Source organism: Anas platyrhynchos, chromosome 5 (genome assembly GCF_047663525.1).
Source record: "Anas platyrhynchos isolate ZD024472 breed Pekin duck chromosome 5, IASCAAS_PekinDuck_T2T, whole genome shotgun sequence".
Classification (NCBI taxonomy): domain Eukaryota; kingdom Metazoa; phylum Chordata; class Aves; order Anseriformes; family Anatidae; genus Anas; species Anas platyrhynchos.
Window position 1 is genome coordinate 30,762,858 of NC_092591.1, and position 20,519 is coordinate 30,783,376.

General features: G+C 48.7%; 1 protein-coding gene and 1 long non-coding RNA gene across 4 annotated transcripts in view; one reads left to right on the forward strand and one right to left on the reverse strand.

Moving 5' to 3' along the window:
- Positions 1–20,519, reverse strand: part of EPS8L2 (EPS8 signaling adaptor L2) — a 61,691-nt gene that overhangs the window by 14,097 nt on the left and 27,075 nt on the right. For both annotated transcript variants that reach the window (XM_038179458.2, XM_038179457.2), the window contains 8 exons: positions 12,631–12,695; positions 7,834–7,995; positions 6,798–6,947; positions 6,474–6,553; positions 5,635–5,774; positions 3,590–3,669; positions 2,972–3,098; positions 2,523–2,611 (listed from right to left, as the gene is read on the reverse strand). In XM_038179458.2, the coding sequence (XP_038035386.1) occupies positions 2,523–2,611; positions 2,972–3,098; positions 3,590–3,669; positions 5,635–5,774; positions 6,474–6,553; positions 6,798–6,947; positions 7,834–7,995; positions 12,631–12,695 (893 nt within the window). The remainder of the gene's footprint in view (positions 1–2,522; positions 2,612–2,971; positions 3,099–3,589; positions 3,670–5,634; positions 5,775–6,473; positions 6,554–6,797; positions 6,948–7,833; positions 7,996–12,630; positions 12,696–20,519) is intronic.
- On the forward strand, positions 11–20,442 carry LOC119717031 (uncharacterized). 2 transcript variants are annotated; one of them, XR_005265980.2, is made up of 3 exons: positions 11–544; positions 10,757–11,019; positions 11,490–20,442. It is a non-coding gene; the product is annotated as an uncharacterized lncRNA (long non-coding RNA). The 2 variants fall into 2 exon arrangements; XR_005265979.2 differs by lacking the exon at positions 11–544 and adding an exon at positions 10,151–10,239.

Genomic DNA, 20,519 nt, shown 5'->3' on the forward strand with positions numbered 1-20,519 from the left:
AAAAGATAAAGGAAAATCCAATTTAATCCTAACCTGGTTTTGGCTCCTCTTCTGTGACATTGATGGATTGCTGCTGACTGATATTTGGTAGAGTTAATAATACAGTCTGAAAATAAAGGGAACTTTTAACAGTGTTCTTGAAATCAGGAAAGAAAACTAAGTGATCATTCAGTTTTTGATCATTTCGATTTTGTGTTCACTTCTAACAGCCTTTACTTTCAGATGGGGTAGAGTACCTATTCTGTTAAAAGTCAGTCCCTTTGAAGCTATTTTGAGCAGAAACAGAAAACCTTGGTTTACTTTGAAAAACCTTAGGGAGGAAGGGCCAGGCCTGTTGCTTCTGACTTTTGCGAAGCTGAAAGTGCCATTAGTTGCTGGGAACGAATACAACAGAGCAAGTGTTTTGCCTTCTTCAGCAAGGTCTTGCCTGCAGCACCTGGAGCTGCCCTGAACCCTGGGACGTGTGGTGTTTGGAGGAGTTGCTGCTGGAATGGAGGAACAAATGCTTTGGGTTACCTGGCTGTAGGAACTGAGCTGAGCTGAGGTGAGAAACCGCTTCAAGTTGTGCTTCCTTTCTACTGTATCTTGTGCCCTGTGCTATTGGCATTGCTGCAATGGAAAACAGCCCCCTTCCCCTGCCGAAATGCGAGGCCTGGTCATTTCAAATGCTGGTGATTAAACATTAATGCAGAGCGGAAAGCGTGAAATAATTGATGGCAATGAGGTGCCTAAAGGAAGCGGCACTTTGCAAGGATGCAGGCACGGGGCAGGTGACAGCACAGGGCAGATACGCTGCTGCTCCACTGCTATTTCCTCCCTCTCCTTCTTACATTCCCCGGCCTCTCGCCTCCTCTTTGCAGGTTTGTGGACCAAGGCAGGATTGCAGGGAGAGCCAGAACACGTGGCTGAATTTCCTATGTGTTAGCTCCCATGCTGCTCCTGGGGGAGCAGCTGCAATGCTGAGCTTGGCAGGGCCGCGCATCAGTGGGACACCAACCCCGGCGTGCCATGCCTAAGGGTTTGGCTGACCACACCAGCCCCACTGTATCCATCTCAGCTGTGCGAGTGATCAGAAAGGGCTGGGATGCAATAGCTATCATTTCTTGATGCTTGGAGAATCCTCAGCTGCCTCCGCAGAGCAGCCTTTGCATCAGGATATGGATGCATGGCATGGCCCTAGCAGGGCGCCTGATCGGTTTGTGTGGGAGCAGTTGTTGCTGGCCAAAGCTGCCACCTCCAAGACTCAGTTCTGGTCCTGAGCGAGCAAAAACGTGTGAATGCTCGCTTCTAAAGGAAAAGGTTGCAGCTCGGTGTCCTGCCTTAGGCTTGTTTACAGTCTCTGTGGTTTCCTTACTACTAACGTCTCAGGAAGGATCTTGTTCACTGGGCAAGTTTGGTCAGAGCTGACAATTTCCTTCTGGCTCATTACCCTCCTGGTCTCACACACTTAACTAAGCAGAGCTGGGAACATGTCTGTGCTCCAGCTTTTCATCCCCTTCTCGACATCTCTCAGTGCAGCTCCTCCAGGGGAGAAACAGTGGAGGATCCAGGAACCCTGGGACAATGAGGGGCATCAGCTATGGATACCCAGAGACAAACCAGGACCCTGGCTGAGCAGCTTCACTGCTGCTCTTTAGACAGGACCAGGTGAGAGCAATTTAAAGTAGATAAGACTTTTTTTTTTTTTTTTTTTTTTTTTTTTTTTTTTTTTTTTTAATATTTACAGTTCTGGTTTGTGCCTCAGAAGGATAACAGGGACTAGAGCTCTCACAAAATTACGCAGATTTTCAAAGGCCACAAGCAAAAACGAGTATCATGAGTGGAGACACCTGTATAAGCCTTTGCACAGCTGTCAGCACAGAGGGCACACACTGGTTCTTGAATCTGCAAGCCCACGACTTCACAAGTGCTCTAAGCCAGGATTGCATCAGAAGGGAGCTGCTGGCACTGCAGGGCCCCAGCTGCTCAGTCCTTCCTGTGCTGCGTTCCCTGTGGGAACGAGCGCTCTGCAGCTGCAGGGTGAGCCTGGTTGGGGAACTGGTCTGACCTGAGCATTGCCAAAAGGAATTGGTTGGTTTTCACGTGTATGATCTCTTCAGCCACGTGCCGGGGCACAACTGCTCGGCCTGGCATAGGGAGAAAGGAGGCACAGGGAGATGGAGAGGAATAGTTGGCTCCTTCCAGCAGCACAGCTGCACCTCAGTTCACAGCATTTGTGGAATGGGTCCTAGTGCTGCGTGGGCACCACAGTGCTGGCTTTTGCACAGGCAGCAGGAAGGCGCGTGCATTTTTCAGATGTGGACTTTTGGCTTCTAGTTTCAGTTTAACAACTTGGCCCAAGAAACCTGCACAAGCCTCGCACAATGTTTAGTTTGTGGTTGCTTCTGGCAGAGGAATCTGGAATTCACACCTTTGTCCCTTGACAGTGTTTTTCAGTACGAATTTCACTTTAAATGCTTAGTACAGCAGTATATGGGAAACAGCCCTACCCATGCATAAGACAAAAATATCCTGTGTCTTACCAAGAGGTTAAAAGCCAGTTTGGTTTTCTGGAAGCAGTCGATGAACTCAGCCTCACTTGGGGGTCTTGCTCGAAGAGTCAGCACGCCCTCTTTTATAAAAAGGTGGAGAGAAAGGCACTTTAATTAGAGCGTCCCCTTCCAGAGAGGGGTTCATCTTGCTGGCATGCAGAAGAGACAGCAATAACAGGTATGGAGACTAGAACTACTAAAAATCAAGGGTTTGAGAATAGTCAGATGTCTTTCTCTGTGCTGGAGGCTTCACAAGGCTCTGTGTGCTCTACACTAGATCCCCAGCGACCAGCAGGACCTCCCAGACTGTTATATCTGCTGTCGGGTCCGTAGCAGTGCTGCTGCACTGACCTGCCCTTGCTAGGGTGTGAACTGAGCTTCCATCCCAACCTTTGTCTGTGCCCCCACGTTCCCCATTTGTTCTAGCTGCTGCACTGTACCTGCTGGCCCTTTCTTCTTGTTCTTCTTCCCTTTCTTCCTTTGATTGAGCTGTTTGAATGCCTCTGCAGCCTTCTGAAGCCTGGCGACAAACACTTCGATATCATCCAGAGCGCAGTTCAGGATTTGCTGTGAGGACAGAAATGCAATGAACCCAGGTGGAAAAAGCCAAAACTGCACACAGCCAGGAAGCCTGAATCCCCGAGTGCCTCGACCTGTGCCCACTCCATTTCCTGGAAGAATGCACAGGAATGGGGAATCCAGGCATGAAATTAACCTGGATTCATCGCTTTCCATACACAAAGCCGTGCCAGTTCTGTGTGCTGTACTTGCCAATGTAGTAACTGACCGCTGGCTGATGGCCATCTGGAGAATAACCCCAAGAGTAGAGTATGGACCAGGGAGAAGCAGAGCACAATTACCTCAGGTCAAAGGAGATTGCACCTAACCAGTGAGGGAGCTTTGCTTTTGCTCCCCTTATCTTTCTAAGCAGTAGGTATCAGCTTAACAATGAGTGAACTATGCATAAAATGCCTGCTCGTGGAGGAGGAGCCCCTTGCTTCCTTCCTCTTTTCCCCCATCCCTTCTGCCTATCGACCATTCACTGTTCTGCTACCAACCGTTTCTTTTTCAATCTTCTGTGCTAAGATGATTCGGGACTCTTCATGGTCCTGGGAGGCAGAGCCTCGTCGTTCATAGTCTGCAAACAAGGAAAGGGAGAGAATTTTTTTTTACTATCAAAGGTTGAAGGTGGGCTCCATTAAATGTAGGGACGCATGGGATGGTCGCTCCTGGCTGCGTTTGTTCGTTCCTTTATTCTGAAAGCACCTCAAAAGACCACAATGGTAATCAAAGTTGCCGATTAAACCTTCCAAGGGTCACAGCAGCTGCCCCTAGCCCTGTGTGTCAGTATGCTGCCTGTTTTCAGATAGCAGCACTGTATGAATGGTGAGGAGCAGCCAGCTGCTGGTACAGGCAGAGACCTGCACGCCCAGCTCCCAGCGGCTGCCAGTCACTGACTCCTTTGCCTTGGATGCATTAAGCTGCCTTACGCCTGCCAAGGAGCTGCTCCTTGCACTGCTGAGTGCTCCACGGGTATGTCACGCATGGCCAGAGCAACTCCAACCCTCTCCTCTAACCCTCTGCTCCCCGCAGGAGCCTTGCTTGTGGTAGGGATGCCAGCTCAGCTAGCTGCCCATCAACAAAGAAGAAATAAGACCTGAAGAATGCAATGGCCCCTTGCTAGAAAGCAGCACACCAGGAATTCTGCATGATTGATATTTAGGCAGGCCCAGGCAAAAAAAAAAAAAAAAGCATTTTTCTACAAATTCATGTGCAATGTGTTTTTAATCACTATTAAATAAACTCGCAAAAATAAAAACCACAGGTACCTCCCAGCTTCCAGAAGGCAGACACTCAGTGGGACAGCAATATTTCAGCGTGAGCACTTGCTCAGGCGGCCTCTTGTGACAAGAATAATGTGTCAGCTCAGTGAAATGGCCTCTGAATGGGCCAACGCAGCCGGTGTTTGGGCAGCAGGATATATCAAGTGGGAGAACTGGGGAGGCAGTTTTGGCAGAGGACTGGGGAAATTGTACGTCATGTTTAGGCATTAAGATGAGATGATTAATTTTGACAGGTTTTGTAGAAAAAGCAGTAAGGCATGTTTCAAAGGAGAAATGATTCCAGCAAACAGGCATCATTCAAAGCTTTCTCCTGACTCCTGCTTTTGTGCTGGGCTCTGTTTTCTCAGATCCAGAAATCCTGCCTGAGTAAATGCCCAGCTGTGCTGGTGGGAGCAATGGACTTAAACCTTTATGTTAAAACTACTGGGAAGGGCAGAGTTAAGGGTGGCTGTTTCACGGAAGACTGCTGTGCATCAGAATATAGATGTTGAGAGATGATCCAGCTCTGAAATAGAAATCTGATTTTCATTATGCAAAGCTGGGCCTAAAATAGGCTCTTCATTCAAGAGGCCGGATCATCTGCTTGGCTTTGGTTCTCAGCCCAGGGAAATGAGTGTTTGCTCTCCTCAACTGGTATTCAGAGTTTCTTATTGTACCCTGCTTATAGATTTTCCTTCAGCCTAGAAATTAATCCCAAGAGAAGCTGGTACAATTGGCGGGGGTAAGAAAGGGTTAGAGTTTGCTGGTCATTTTAGTCAACCTGAGCTTTATTTCAGAGGAGCTTATTTCTGTTACTGGGAACTTCTTTCTCCAAAGAGAACTATAAGTTTTCTCCAGACAGCTCAAACTGGGATGAAGTTGGGATGGTTTTGGAGTAGGGGATAAGTTCATGGTTTTATGAGGGGTAAATTCAGTTCTGCCTTTTTACCCTCTGCTCTGGTATTCATGCAGACCACCTGACTTCTGTGGGTGAAATCTTGGTTCTTTGAAGTCAGCAGGGCCAGGGATGTGCCTTTCTGACCAGATCTGTCTTGTCTATACGTTTTAAGATCACCAGTGCCTCATGCAATTGCTGTTTGGTGACGGCCTGTCACCTCTTTGGGGAATTTCAGTGTCTTTGCTGTTGCTTCATAACATAGTGAAAAGACGCTGGGCAGCGGTGCTGGGGCTGAAATGACCACAGGCTGTTTCAGGAGGGTGGGCTGCCCAGGCTAACGAGCCTCCATCCTCAGGACCAACCCGCTGAGCTCTCCCAGTACCTGGTTCATACTGGGAAGGGGGTGCCACCCGGTTCCTGTTCATCGCTGGCCCTCGCATGTCGTGCTGGATCGGGATGGGAGCCGGCCCTTGTGGCGGTGGGAGGATTGACTGTCTCTGCTTGATCTTTTCTTGGTTTGCTCTGCAAGGCAAACAACACAGAATAACCTCTGTCAGAGGCTGACAATCCTATTCCCAAGAGAGCAGTGTGTAAGTGCACCTGCCTGAGTAGGGCTGCGTGCTCGGGGTGATGCTGTGCGCTCTGGCTGCCTTTCCCCTGTGCCCCGAGGCTTGCAGGTTTGGGAGAGGTGGCTGCAAGGGTACAGCAAGCGTCTTTGGGTAAGGAGAGCTGCAGCACCTGACTGGTTTAAATGGAGCTTGCAGCATGTGGTCTGGAAGGCCTGTGCACTGTTTTGGCTGGTGCTTTAGAGCAGGGAGTGTCTGTGAGGCCGGTGAGATTCCTTGCACAGAGTCAGCAGCACAAACCATTGTGGGGGTCTATCACGGCAGCCAGGAGCCCTGCTTCGAAGCCTGTCAGCAGAAGAGTTCCCTCAGAGTGATTTGCTTCAGGGTGTAAAATCTCCTAGGGGTGCTTTATGTGAGATGGAGACTCTGTTCCCAGGCATGTAAACCAAGGATATATTTTGAGCAAGGAAATAAAAAGGACAGCCAAAATTCATATCCTTTTCATAAATAGCAGTGAACCTCAGCTAAGCCCGCATGAGTGAGCTGCTTGTCTGGGTCCTCTTGAAGAGGGAGGCTGGCCTGGCAGTCACTGCACTGAGTGTTCTCTGCAGAGGATGTGATTTGGGGGATCCCAGCTCTACCCTGCAGTACTTACTTGAGTGTCTGTGGTCGTACTTTCTTCCCATGCTTGTGGTCTACCAGGGCGCTTTCTATGTCCTCATGGACCATCTCCGCCTTAAAGATAAAACAGGGATGTTTCACTAAAGGGCTGTGCTTTGGAAAATTTGAATTGAAGGCTCCAAGTGGGCAAAGGAAGAAATGGCTGGCAGAGAGCTGGGAGAGTATCTTGTTCTGTTACCAGAGTGGGAGGGATGGCTTAGGATGGACCCTTTTTTTGGGCAAGCCAGCTGCAGGCCACAGTAGCCCCGTCTTGCAGCGCACCCACTTGCATCCCACTGGCAAGGAGGGCTCTGCTCACCTCCACCTCGTCGCAGTTGAAGAAGTGGATGTCAGGTTTGTGCTGCTCCGAATCCTGGCACACCAGGAGGAGGATGGAGGCATAGCGCATCTGGTTCAGCACCGTCTGGCAGTGCTGGACTGTGGGCAGCGGGAAGTCCTCCAGCTCCTCCTGGAAAAGAAGGAAGAGGCTGGGCAACGGGGATCTACAGAACTCCTGGGATCCCTGCCTGAGCAGAGAGAACTGACAGAGCTTGTGCTTCTCAACAGGGATTTGCTGGGCTCTTCAAATACTCGTGTCACAGTCTGCAGTGGCTTGGGACTACATAGGACCAGGAAAGAGGTGGATGAAAAACAGAACTCTTGTTCTCCTGAGTTCTTGAAAACGGGGGCCCAGTGGGAGCCTTGAACAACTTGAGCTCTCTTGCTCACTGTCATCTTACTGATGTGCCTTACCTGCCCCAGTATCGTGCATCGCAGCATCCCAGCGGAAAGATGCTTTCAGGCTAATGGCAGTGAGGAGTTTGCCCTTCCACTGACTCTTGGATGACCTTGGGCAAATCTTTTTAGTTTCTCCCTGCTAAACGCAGGGCAGAACCACCCTTCTCCTACTGTCTGGCTGCTCTTTCCCATCAGATTTATGTGCCCTGCGTGCACGTACATGTATTGCTGTCAAAATGGGGCACTGTTCTCAAGCAGGGGACCCTGCGTGTTATTTTAATACCAGTAACAGGTCCTTCCCTCTCTGCTCATGCTATATGCAGGTCTCTGTGGACCTGTAAGTCTGCACTCCCATGGAAAGCAGTTTTACTGTTTGCCTGGAGCACAGCTGAAGGGATCTTCCATATGGAGTCTCTGTGCTCTGGAGCCATGAATAATCAGCCCACACCTGCCTGTCCTTTTAATTACAGTCAGCCAGCCCCTGCATGCCCCAGAGTGGATTTTGTTAGAGATCTCGCCTTGTTTGGGTTCCTCACAAATGGCTCCCCAAAGCAGAAGGGGAAGAGGATACTGCACGCCCCAGGTTAACTTGCACCCTCACGGAGTGCTCTGGGTACCTGCGACTCGCAGTCAAGCAGGCGGATGGACTTGTCATTCACTTGAAGCAGCATCTCCTGCGTCCAGATCTTCTCTTTAGAGTTCAGCATTATGAGTTTTCGGATGGCATCATCCACCGTCACGATGGACTCACTCTTGTCCATGATGAAGGTGGCCAAGTGCTGAAGGTGGGAGGGAAAGAGGAGAAAACAGGTGAAAAAGGTTTGTTGGTGCTTGCGTCATAAATCACTGGTGAAAGTGGTGAAAGCATCTCTAGAGGTTTGGGCTGTTTGTTCTTTATTGCACGGGCACGAAAGAGTCACGGTGGAACGTGTTCGTTCTGGCTATTAGTACCAGGCCGTTCGCAGTGGTGAAAGATTAGAGTTTTGTAACACAGCAAAGGTTTTCATAACGAGTTTCACTGCTTGCATATTTATCTCATCGTATGTCAATTCTAGCAGCTCTGGCTGCCATCCAGCGTGCATGTTTGCAAGTGCTTTGCACAAACGGGTTAGTCCCCTGGCTTTTCTGAAACCGCAAGACAGCTCCAAGCCCGACAGCTGACTCTGCTCCAGCCTTTCAATCCCCTCATGCTGCTTTCCCACCAAAATTTCTCGAATCAGCTCTCGTGGGAGTGACAAGGGGCCTCTCTGACTGTATAAAGGGGTATTTTGGTACTTGCCTCTGTCCTGCACTGTGGCTTTGCCAGATTACCCTGGTCTCCCTCCCTCCCTCTACCTGCCCCAGAGACCCTGCCTGGGGCTCTTCCCACTTGCAGCCTGATTTCCATGCTGATTTCCCCTCTTGTGCTGGCTGACATGTGCTGAGATGGTCGTGTCACCAGCTCACGGTGCTGCTGGCCAGGCGGTGAGAGCAAGCAGTGCTCTCTGCAGATGGGAAGAGCGTGCTCTGCCAGCAGAGGGGACTGCAAGGCAGAAGAAGCCAGCTCAGAGCAGCCAGGTTATCTGTGCCCGTTGTCCCCGTGCCAGTGACAGCAGGGTCAGGCCACGTGTTCAGGTGACATCAGGGAATGGGAAGTACTGGGGAAGCAGAGGGAAACGGTCCCATTTCACTTTGTCCCCTCTGCTGCTCTGCTGTGTTCCTGGCAGCGAGATAGGAAGGAGAACGTGCAGGAGTGGGAAAGCAGCTGAAAGTTTTCCCTGTTGTAACCAGCTTCCTCCAGGAGAGGAAGGAGGGAGTTTTTTGGAAGGACACATTACAGGCCTGACCAACACATCCTGCTGATGTTGGGGGGGGGGGCTGCTGCTGCTGGCAGGCTTATCAGGACAGGTCCCGGCTCCTTCCCTCTTCCCTGGAATCTCTCCCACTCAGCCAATTCCCCCCACATCCCAATTCCCCTTCTTAATAGTATTAGGGTCGCTGACATGCTGCTGCTGAGTCAGACTAGTGTGTGGGTCAGCAGAAGTGCAGTGGAGCTGTAACTGCTCTGGCAGAAAGACCCGTGCCTTCTCCCAGAGATCACACAACAGCTTTAGGGCTCAGGCAATTTCTTTCTGGTGCTTTTTGCTACAGTGGTGCTGTAGCAAGGGTCAGGGTCCAGAGAGTGCAGAAACACAGTCTTTGTCCTTGAAGACTGGCGAGCAAGAGATGCAAAACGCAAGAAGAGAACGATAAAGAGCTTGGGGGGAAATGTGTCTGCTCCCAGTACCAGCCTCAGCTCCTTGTGGTTAGTGTCCGCAATAGCAGGTGTCTAAAAGAGCTGCAAATGAGGAACAAAGCAGTGCCCTGGGGAAGAAGTCCCTTCTACCTGTAAAAACCCGGGCAGAGTCTTTAAGCACGACATTCGGCAGTGGGCATTAGGGGTGGAGAGAATTTGTGGTGACCGATTTGTTGTTCAGGTGCTTGTTGGATAATTTGCGATGAATGGATAGAGCAGAGAAGAGGATAAACACTTCAGAGGTCAAGTGAAGATCCAGTTCTGTGCTCATAAAGCAAAGGTATGGGGTGAGGCACTATCTAAATAAAATTCCTGGCAGGTATTTGAGCAGCTCCACCGAAAGCTGAGATTAGCTGTCCAATCAGATATGAAGAACATGCTTGGGTATGTGTTACTGTAATTGTAAAATGCTGCATGAAAAGGTATTTGCAAAGTCAATATTATCCATGCAGAGGTGACAAACCCTCTGCCTGCAGAGAGGTGAAAGGAATTGGTTTATACCTGCTGACAGGAATCTTATCTGCTCTATTATTTTAACTGCCAGGTTTACAATCTTCATAAATTCCTTTGTCATTTACTGTTAAGCTAATTTTCGTGGAAACGAAAGCTACTTGTCTGACTAGAACTCATTAGAATATTTTTTCCTTTCCATTTTCTGTAGATACTGGTGGACCGAGTGGGGACAGAAGCTGGTTCTTACCTTTATCTCACTAAAAGCCCCTTTCATCCACACAGAGATTCAAATATGGTAATTTTTGTAAGAAATGTGCAATGATTTTCTCCACTTTTAAACTTTGATCAGCTTACAGATTACTTTAAGGGTGTAAAATGCTTCATATAAGGAAACCTCTTGCTGCCTCACTGCTTGCCTCTTAAGTCCTGTTTGTCTTGGTCAAAGTACAAGGTAGAAACTCACGAATGAGTGGCATATGGCATAATTAATAAAGAATTAATGTACGTGTCACCGTTTAAAGTCCCTTCCCTGACTCCACAAGTGACTTTATTTGTTAGGACTTGCTGATGGGGATGGCTGGCCAGGCCTCTGATGGGGTGGATTGAGTTAGTATCTCAGGTGGAAGCCAGCACCTCTTTCCAAACGAGTGTTTTTACAAGTCAGAATTTCATTGTAGGCAAATGAGCAGCTCCCTTTATTTTTAACTGTGTTCTTAAGCTCTCTGCTGGACTGGGGCCTTAAATCAGAGAAGAGGGGACCCTGTCTACTAAACATGAACCTCATGAAGTGCTTTCCTTTCTTGCCTTGCCAGGTTTTCAGTGACAAACGGCCCAGCTGGGCAGAGCTCCCGTGGTACAGAGGCTGCTGGCTGGCAGCGGCACGTTGCGTTCCAGGCATCGCCAGGCTCCGGGCAGCCAGGCTGGCTCCTCTCTTTAAGTGGATGTCTGTGACACTGCGGGATGAATTTGGCTGAATGCCTGTCATGGCTGAAGGGTTTTGAATTACTTGAGAGGACACAGTAGCTGAGGAAGAGCTGAAAGGTGATAGTCGATGTGGTCTGTGTTTCCTGGGCAGGTGAGTTCCGGCAACCACTGTGGAATACTGTTTTTAATCTGTCTGTCAAGAAGGGTTTGAAGGACAGAGAAACAAGAGGGACAGCAGCTCCCAATACTCTCCTTCAAATGCAGAGGAGGGAGAGGACCACAGCCTCTCCGTTTCCTGTTTCCTCATACTGAACTTCCCTTGTCTTTTTAACATCTTTTTTATTTTTCTGTTCTCCACCCCCCAATTACTAAACGTTTTAATTTGCTGAATCTTGATCGTTTGTATTTTTGATGAATGATGGATTTGCATGCCATTTTCAATTTAAATTTGAAGTAGAAAAGAGGTCCATCTGTAATTAAACCAAATTCATGTTCTTTAATTACTGCTTTTTGTCCTCCCTTCCTGTCAACCATTCCCCATCTGCTGGCTGTAATGACCATGTCCAGCCGAATGACTGCTTAGTGTTGGCTCACAACAGGCCTTGACCTCTTTGTCCACAGGCACTCATCCTTGACACAGCCCAGTAAAGGACAGGGGACACACCAGTAACTTCAGAGCCTTTGGAACCGCCAGCCATGCAGAAGCAGCAACCGTTCTCTACCTCTTCCCCCAGGCCCAAAGCAGCCTCTCTAATATTGGAGTCTTTCCCACTCTTCAAGTTCAAAGAAGTGTAAGGGATCCAAGCTAGGAATAGTTGTAGGGTAAGATAAGATGTGGAATACAAGGTGGGAGAAGCCAGCAAATCCTCTGTTTTGCTGTAGCATTTAAACACAACCCAGAACTGTGCCCTGGAAAACTGTTGGAGCCTTGCGGGAGGATCTGTGGGCTATACCAGAGTTTATTTGCATTGATTTTCAGATAGTGTCATACCATAATGGAATGACTGCTGCTCTTCACAGGTAGGAGTTGGAGAAGAGCAGCAGAGAAATAAAAGCAGCAGGAGAGTTGGTGTTACTTCTAGAAAGAGCAGGCAGTGTGTGAGAGGAAAGAAAGAGATCCAGTCCAGCCCGAAGCCTCTGACTCATAGGAAGGAGTGAGGTCAGTCTTTGGAGAGGAATCATCTCAGGACTTCTGCTGCTCTCCTGTAGTTTGTTCTCTCGTCCTTTAGTTTGTCTCCTCAAAGCATGTTTGGTGAACAAACTCCTGTGCTTCACCTACATATGCTCTTTCCTTTCATCCCTCTTTGTCACAAAGGAATCTGAGAGGCCCCGAGGATCCCAGCTTCAGCAGCATGCTCCATGGATGGAGAGGATCTGCGTGGTCTCAGCCACTTGCTCCAGGGTGGCCCACAGCACAAGGAGGGGAATTACAGTGGGTGGCTGTCTGCAGGCATGCCCTGCAGTCCAGGAGCTAGAAATTACAACCCCTCGGAGGGAAGCTCAGGAGGCAAATTTATCTGCATGCAGCAGCTGGGAAAAAGAAGTAGGGCAATGGGGAAGTCCCACCTCCCTTAAGGAAGAATGGAGCAGCTTTGCTGTTTGCCTCTCCCAGGGTGTGGAGAGCAACACTTGTGTATTGTAAGAAGGTTCCCCAGCTGGTCTTTGACCTAATAAACTCCAGGACAAATGAAATACATTTCATTATCAGCATCTATCACTGACGTAGGCCTCTCAGTCCCATAAAATTTCATTGCATACTCACCTGTACATGGTACTGTGAAGTCTCATGCATAATGATATTGGAGTTGGAATATTTTTTCCTTTGTTCTGAAAAAAAAAAAGACAACAAGCTTTCAGTTCAACGTCTGTTTATCAGAATATTAGGGAGAATTATAGTTCTCATGGTGGGGTGCTATTCTCTGAGCTTCCAGTTTCAATCAGTGTTGAGAATCAAGGACATCAACTTTTGTCTCGAAGATTGGCAAATTAGGTGTATAGGATGCACATTCAAGTTGTATCCTGTAACGTCACTGCTAATTTGATTCCAGCACTGGTTATGGAGGAAATGAAATCTTGTGTACGGGGAAGCCTCAGACAACAAGTGACAAGGACACTCGTGGAAGAGGGCTGGGAAGAAGAGGAACAGGCTGAGCAGGCCGGCACAGGGCTGTTACGTGCATGTGGCAAGAAATAAAATCCAGCCACAATCCTCCAGTTTGGACACAACAGCCCATTTACATGTCCTCTAGACTCGAGAAGGAACCCTCTGCGCCGCTGTGACGTTGCTGGTTTGATTTCTTACATTTCTTACTGGCAAGGCACAGTGTAGGGCTGATAGGAAGGGCTGTACGGATCAAGGCCAACCAGTCAGAGCCTGGCTTTTTTGAACAATATTTTTATGAGGCAACAAATCTTTATTACTTCCTGCATTTCTCACTGGAAAGCAGCACTAAGAGCAATTGGAAAAAAATACATTGCTTGGATTTTAATGAGGCTATGGCATACAATCCTATAAGATTTTACCCTGTCAGGTTTTACTCATAAATTAATTGGTATGTGTCCAGTGAGTCCTCTACTCCTCTACCAGGTCTCAAGTCTCAGAGTGATTTGTGACTAACCAAACTGAAAACATCTTCCTCACCAGCAGAGGACATCCTCTGATCTCTGGTTTGCTTAGAAAATGTAATTGTCATGTTATATGTTTTCACCCATCCTAAGCTGGAAATAGCTTGTGTTATAATATCCTGGCCTCTGCAGCAATAGTCACAACCAAGAGGATTTCATGGCACAGCAAACTCTGGGGCTGCTTGTGTTTTAAATAAATATATATTATTCTTAGTTTATTTGTGGTTTACTTCAAAGCTCTCTTTAATGCCTTCTCTGGGATTTTGGCTTCTCTATTTTTTTCCCTTTCCCTGTAAACATGGAACATGTGGTCTCATTTTACAAATTTCCTATTTAGAGAGACTGGCACCCAGAAAAAGAATATCCTCATAGAAACTCTGGTAATTTGAACTCAGTTTCTAAATTATCTATCTATCTATCTATCTATCCATCCATCCATCCATCCATCCATCCATCCATCTATCTCTCTCTCTCTTTTGGTGAAGTTTTGCCAGACCCAGATAAAACCTCCCAACATGTTTCTTTGGTTTATATTTTTAGCAGCATGCCACATTTTGATTGAAAAGCGCTCCCCAGAGACTTACAAGACGTACTGGTAATATGTACCCAGGGCTCGAGCAGCTCTCCCTGAGCCCAGCCACCATCAGCAGGGATGCAGTAAAATGGCTGTGGGATGGATTCCCATCACAACGAGAGGAGGACGAGTGGTGAGTGTGGGTGATGAAATCAAAAGAAGAGCAGAAGGGAGCGACACCAGGTCTGCTTTTGTGCTGTTTGAAGAATTGTCAGCAGCCTCTTTTTTTTTTTTTTTTTTTTTTAAGGTGCCTGAGTACATCTTATCGTGGCTGCTGTGGGAGGGACAGTGACAGGGGGACAGAAGGGCATACGGATACGGGAAAGCTGTCACGCTCAGTGCTGGCAGTGCCTCTGGCAGCCTTTGCATTCACTCCTGGCTGCATCCCAAGAAAGGTACTCTCTGTTCACTTTGCCCTAGGAAAGCACAGTCTCCTGGTTGCTCCTAAACCATGGAGTCATTTGCTTCAAGTCTACCAAGCCTGTCCTTTACATCTGCTCCAGAACCACCGGGAGCCACAGAGACTCCTGGAAGTGGGCAAGTGGCTGGGAAGTAATTAGGCCAACACTTAACGAGTGTTCTCCTTTAAATCCTGTATGTGGGGAAGCACCTGGGGGGAGTAATTGCAGTGAACAGAGCGTGCTGCTGTTACAAGAGCAAAAAACCCAAAAGCATCCATCAGGAGCTTCAGCTTAGTTCTGGGGGGCTCCTAGCATTCAATTCTCAACTGAATCACTTCTATTTAATCCACCTGCCAGCAGATCCTGTGCAAATGGAGGGGAAACTGGCCCAAATCTGCTACTCATCTTTCCTGGAGAGTTGACAGGAGTTAGAATAACTAATAGGCAAGTGCTTTCTTGGCACCGATAGCCAGGATTTCTACAAACAAGCCACACATCCTTCCTGAGGAGCGTGTGTGCCCCCACACGTAACATGCAGTTACATGCCTTGGTTTTCCTGCCTAGAACTAGATGTGATTTTGAGCCAGCTTACCCGTGAGTGCTCTTGTTTCAGCTTACTTCGATTCAGCCCACACCAAATGGGAATTTGGGGTTTCTTTGGCTTTCCTAAAATGAGAGTGCTGGCAGGAAGGACAGTTAAAAACTGGCTTTTAACTGTCAAGTATATTAGACCGCTGGTCTTCTGCAGCATTTTACTGCTCAGCACTGTCCCCCTGTGACTGCTCTGCTTCGGACAGACACAAGGGGTGGTGGAGCTGGGATCAGGCTCTGGGTCAAGCTCTTGCTTTGAGTTCCACCCCTTTAGCGCGAACCTTTTCCCCTGGCCTCTTTTGCATCTCTGTTATGTTTTTATTTCTGCTTGACTTCCATCGAAACAGAAGGGAGGATGAACACGTTTCAGAGCTCAGCTCTAGGGCTCTGCCAGCAGGTGTCTCTCCAGAACAAGCACTGGCCTGAAGGTTTCCTTTCTGTGGGATTTAACTTGGGATCTTCATTTTAGGTGAAACAAAAGTTGCCATCACAGAAGACCTTTTAAACTGAGCCCCTCGTGGTAGTTCTGCAAAGACACAGGGCTGAGCACTGGTAGCAAAACTGCCTGCAGATGCAGGAACATCTTAATCATACAAAGAGGGGCCCAGAGAGGATAGAAATGAAAAAGGATGCTGGTGCTTTTGTTTGAAGCCTGGCAAGGGTTGATAGCAACAGATTTCTAACCCTTTTTGTTTTCAAGCCTGAGAAGTGTCTCATCAGCTTGGCAGGACACCCGTGTACTTTGTACCTTCACAGAATCACACAGAACCACAGAATGGCTTGGATTGGAAGGGATCCTAAAGATCATCTCATTCCAACCCCCCTGGCCCAGGCAGGGACACCTCCCACCAGACCAGGCTGCTCCTAGCCCCATTCAACCCGGCCTTGAACACTTCCAGGGCTGGAGCACCCACAGCTCAGTGCTCAACCCGTAGCTCCCAGAGTGACCTTGAGGAAATGAATTAATATTTCAGCACGGCCAGTTCCCACCTTAGGCTCACATTGAAGGGTCGATGGCACTTTGTTTGCTGTTTTAATTGCAGTCTGCTCTACTTCAAATGTGGGGCAAGGTCTGGGACAGGGCACACGGCAACACACGTCCGCAGGGAGTTGTGTCTCATGTGGGTAACTTTTTTCTCTCAGTAACCTCAATTTCCTCACCAAGCATTTCTCATGCACATCGATGACACTAATGGAAATGAGAACACTGCATCTGTGTGGGATGGAGGCAAATTTGGACTTTAACACATCCCATCCGCTCCTTTTTAAAAGGGAGTGGAAAAAGACTGAAGCAGGCAGTCTGGAAACAAAGGATTTTTACTTTAGGGCAGGAAACATCTTCAGCTCTGAAAGGAAGGGTGCTGAGCAGTGTCAAGAGCTGCTGGATACTGGGGAGATGGGGTTTACAGAGGGAGCCCAGCCACAGGCCCCTTCAGCCTTTTCCAGCCCTGGTGAGGGCCCTGTAGCTCGGTGCCAGTGCTGGGGGCCTGGAGCTCCCTCTCCACCAGCCTCTGAGCCAAAGAGGGCCAAGGGGGAGGCAGAAAGGAGTTTCTGCCTGCTCCAGTTTGGGAGCAATCACTGCTATCAGCCAGGATTCTCGCATTAGGGGTCTGTGGCAAGGCTGTTGCCCAGTGCCAGGTGCTGCTGCAGAGCTGGAGCTGCACAAACCTGGCAGCAAGATATAAAATAAGGCATGGGTGGTGCGTGGTGGGGAAACGCAGAGGTTCCCACTCCCTCTGTTCATTCTCCCTGGAGGTATTGCCTTTAAGAGCCACACAACTCAAACAATGTGCCTCTATTTTGTCTCAGGATGCCATTCGAGTGACATCCCAGAAGCTGCCCAGGCAGAGGAAAGGGGTGTTTCTGCATATTCTCTTTCCTGTCCCTCCCTTTAAGATGTCTGCTTCTTCCTTCTCCTGAAAACCCTCCTTGTTGGCTTCTACCTGGCCCCTAAGCCCATGGGAACCTCTCCTTTCATGTTTCCTCCTGGTATCCTCAAAATAGAACTACACAGCCTGAGAACAGCTGGGCTTTCCTGGGCAGCAGAGATGCAAAACGCTGAAATCTCTTTTTCTAGTGCTCAGTTTTGATTTAAATGCAGGAAGAAGTAAGGATCTGGGCTGTAAATGACAAAATAGGCAATCTTAGGTCACATCTGCCTGAGATGTGGAAGCTTTAGGAAATGGTTAGGGTTTCATTGGTATATTTACTTCAAAGAAGTGTGATGAAACAATGTAAGCCTTTCTCTGGATTCATCATTATTTGCCTTAGCTTAAAGCTGGCTCTGGTCATGCTGGGCTGAAGCAAATATGCCACACAGGGTGATGCCTGCATGGAGACCTGTGGCTGTTTTAAGTTTTAAGCTAAGGCAACTCTGCAGATAATAGGAGATCCTTTATGTGAGCCGGGTGAACTCCCTTTGCCAGAAAAGACGTGAGAAAACAGGACACGTGTCCGAGTGGCTCCCACACTGCCCTTCTGCATAGCCTTGTCCTCCACCTCCTTAATTTTGTATGAATGAACACTGGTGCGTTAGCAGCAGTAGCAATTTCCTCCCAGTTTATCTGACACCTCTCATGCTAGAACACTTTGCATTTCTACAGCATCTTGCAATGGAGAAGACCCAAGCACGGTAACGTGACCCAATCCACACCGCATCCCCAGCAGGCAGGGAATTTGCATAATCCCCATGTGATGAGTTACAGGAATATAAAGATGGTTTTCCTCAGATCGGATGGCAGCTGCTGTCACAGCACAGACACCAGCGTGCACCTCTGCTTAAAGGAGTCACCTGCTGCTCTCTCCCTTTAGAGGCTGCTGTGGTGGAGGGCTACTGGGATGCAACACAGGCTGGATTGCAAAGGGCATGCGAGCTCCAGGGCCATGGCACAAGTACAGCAAACATCTGAAGGTGATAAAAGCTGGCGTGAGACCCACAGTGACCACTGCTGTACTTTTTCCCTGCTGTCTGCCAAGAGAGCTGAAGAGACGGGAAAACAATAGAGCTTTGTGCCTTGCTTTTGGTGTCTGGCAACAAAAAGTCCTCATAACGTGGGGATCATCATCAGGCCAGAGGTGGTGGGTATGACCCACTGCTGCAGCCTCAAAAACAATGACAAGTAATTCACAGTCACATCGTGCCGAGCCTAAACACTTGCTGTATGCCTGGCACAGGCACTCAGGAAAGTTTTGAATGACTCAAGCACGGATGCCACGTGGGATATTCACACATGCAGAACTGTATTTCTTCATTAAATTGCCTCGTCTCTTGCCTCGAGAGGTTTGGCCCCATGAGCCCTAGGACACCCCTTGCAGGAAAAAAAGCAAAAATGATTCTGTAACTGAATTCAGCTCAGTCCCTTCCTAAGCAGCTAGCTTTCATCTGGACTCGTACCCAGAGTTGTGGGAAAAACTGCAAAGCCATTCTCTGAAGAATGTTATCTGTCACCAATATCTCGCAGAAAAACAGCACTGCGGAAATGATGTTTCCCACTGGCACCAGTGGCCACATGAAGAAATGGAAAAAGCTGAGACCGCTGCAGAGGTAACAAGGTGGATTTTGCCAGCTCAGAATGGACTCAAAACTGGGTGCTGTGCTGAAAATCTAGTGGCAACACACAGAAGTCCTGGCTGGAAGGGAGAGCGTCTTGCTTGGCTTTATGTTGAGGAGTGGAAAGGATGAAAGACAGGAATTATTGAGAAAGAAGGTACGATCAACTCACATCCTGGAGGAATGGGGTTATCGGCTGAGTCCAGGAAGTCAAAACACATCTTAAGTGCCAAGTTCCCTCCCCATTTCCATGCAACACCCTTTTTTCCAGGGGTTGGGACGTGGCTGTGAACACTCCCTCCAACCTGGCACATTGTGTGCACAACAGATCGCCTAGCGGGATAAATTCTGTCCCGTGGGAGCAGTTTAGAGGTGAAGGAACTTGGTTAAAGTCAACAGGGATTTTGAGTAGTACAGAGGAGGGCAGAAGAGCCTTAGGACGGCTGTAGCACTAAGTGTGACATGAAGCATTCCAGCAGTTTTGGGGGAATTTGAGCACTTTTTCTCCCTCTGGCAGAGGCGGGACTGTGGTGCTCTGCTGATCCTAACAAGGGTTTCAGGTCATTTACGGGCAAGATCCCAAAGCTCTGCCCCGAGATGCCATTTCTGCCCTTCTGTTGCAATCTCATAAACAAAAACTTGCCCACGCTCTTGCTGTACACCAGGGCTGAAGTCACTTGTGGTGCAAACAGGTGCTGCTGTGACAAACGCAGCCGTTTGCACCAGCATTGCGAAGGCCCCAGCCTGCCCTCTGTGCACAGCTTAATTAGGGAGTTTTATCACCCAGGATCCTCCCTCATCCTCCCCACATCTCCCCATATTTGTTTTCTGCTGTTGCTGGGTGGAAGGCTCCATAGAAAATGTGGGGGACGGGCAACTCATCAGTGAAGCAGTCTGTAGGGAACCAAGGAGTAATATCAGCCGAGTGAAACGCGAGACGGTGCAGCCTTGTGGTGTCGTTGCTTCTGCCCTAAATGCAGACCACGCTTGCACAGCCGTGGGGGAGCACAGCCCCTTCTGGCGTGGGCATGGGAGGGAGACTGCATCCGAGCACAGAAAGTCTGTCCCTGTGTCCCCCTCGGGTCAGGTTAGGGAGATGGCTGGCGAACTGCTTTGGCCACCTTGTGCTGGCAAGGCGAGAGTGCGGCTGCTGCAGAGCATCCATCTCTGTAGGGGCTGGCACCATGGGGCAACAGGGACCACAGACCTAGAAAGGCGGTTATCCTACAAGGATTTCAAAGGGACTCAAGAGTCACGACTATTGCTCAAGCACTGAGCTTTGTTTCAAAGCCCTGGTGAAAGACACAGACACAAAGCTGAGACACCGCAGGGGATGAGTAAGGATCCAGTGCAGTGCAACTCAGAGCTGAGATACTGGTGTAAAAGTGGTGTGAGCCTGACAGATTTGGCTTTGCCATTCCCATTTGATAGTACTTATGCTCTTTTGCACATTCTGTTTTATGGCATTTATAGGATTGGTTTATTATCGTTGGCACTACCAGGCCAAAGACCTCTCCTTGATTCCCTCCCCCTGCATTGCATTGGAGACCTCCCTGTGTCCATTGGAGCATCCTGAGGAAAGTCCTGGCTGTTGCCTTCTGGAGCTTGCCAATTCCTTATATTATCTATATGCTATCTAGCAGCACACGCGCTCTTTATAGTAACCTGCCTATGTAGTATGAGCTGGTTCTTCTGCCAAAGCAACAGGTCAGGACACAGCCCTTCGGAGGAGGAACGAAGCAGCAAATGCTTCAGAACACTAATGGCAATTATGCAAATTTTCCGGGCCTGCATTAAAAAGCAGCCTTACGAAACAGCATCCATTCCCAGGATGGGAGCAGGAGGCCAGATCTGATCTGGCAGTCGGATCGCTCATCTGCGGTGTGCAGCTCTGCCGACCCAACAGGCTC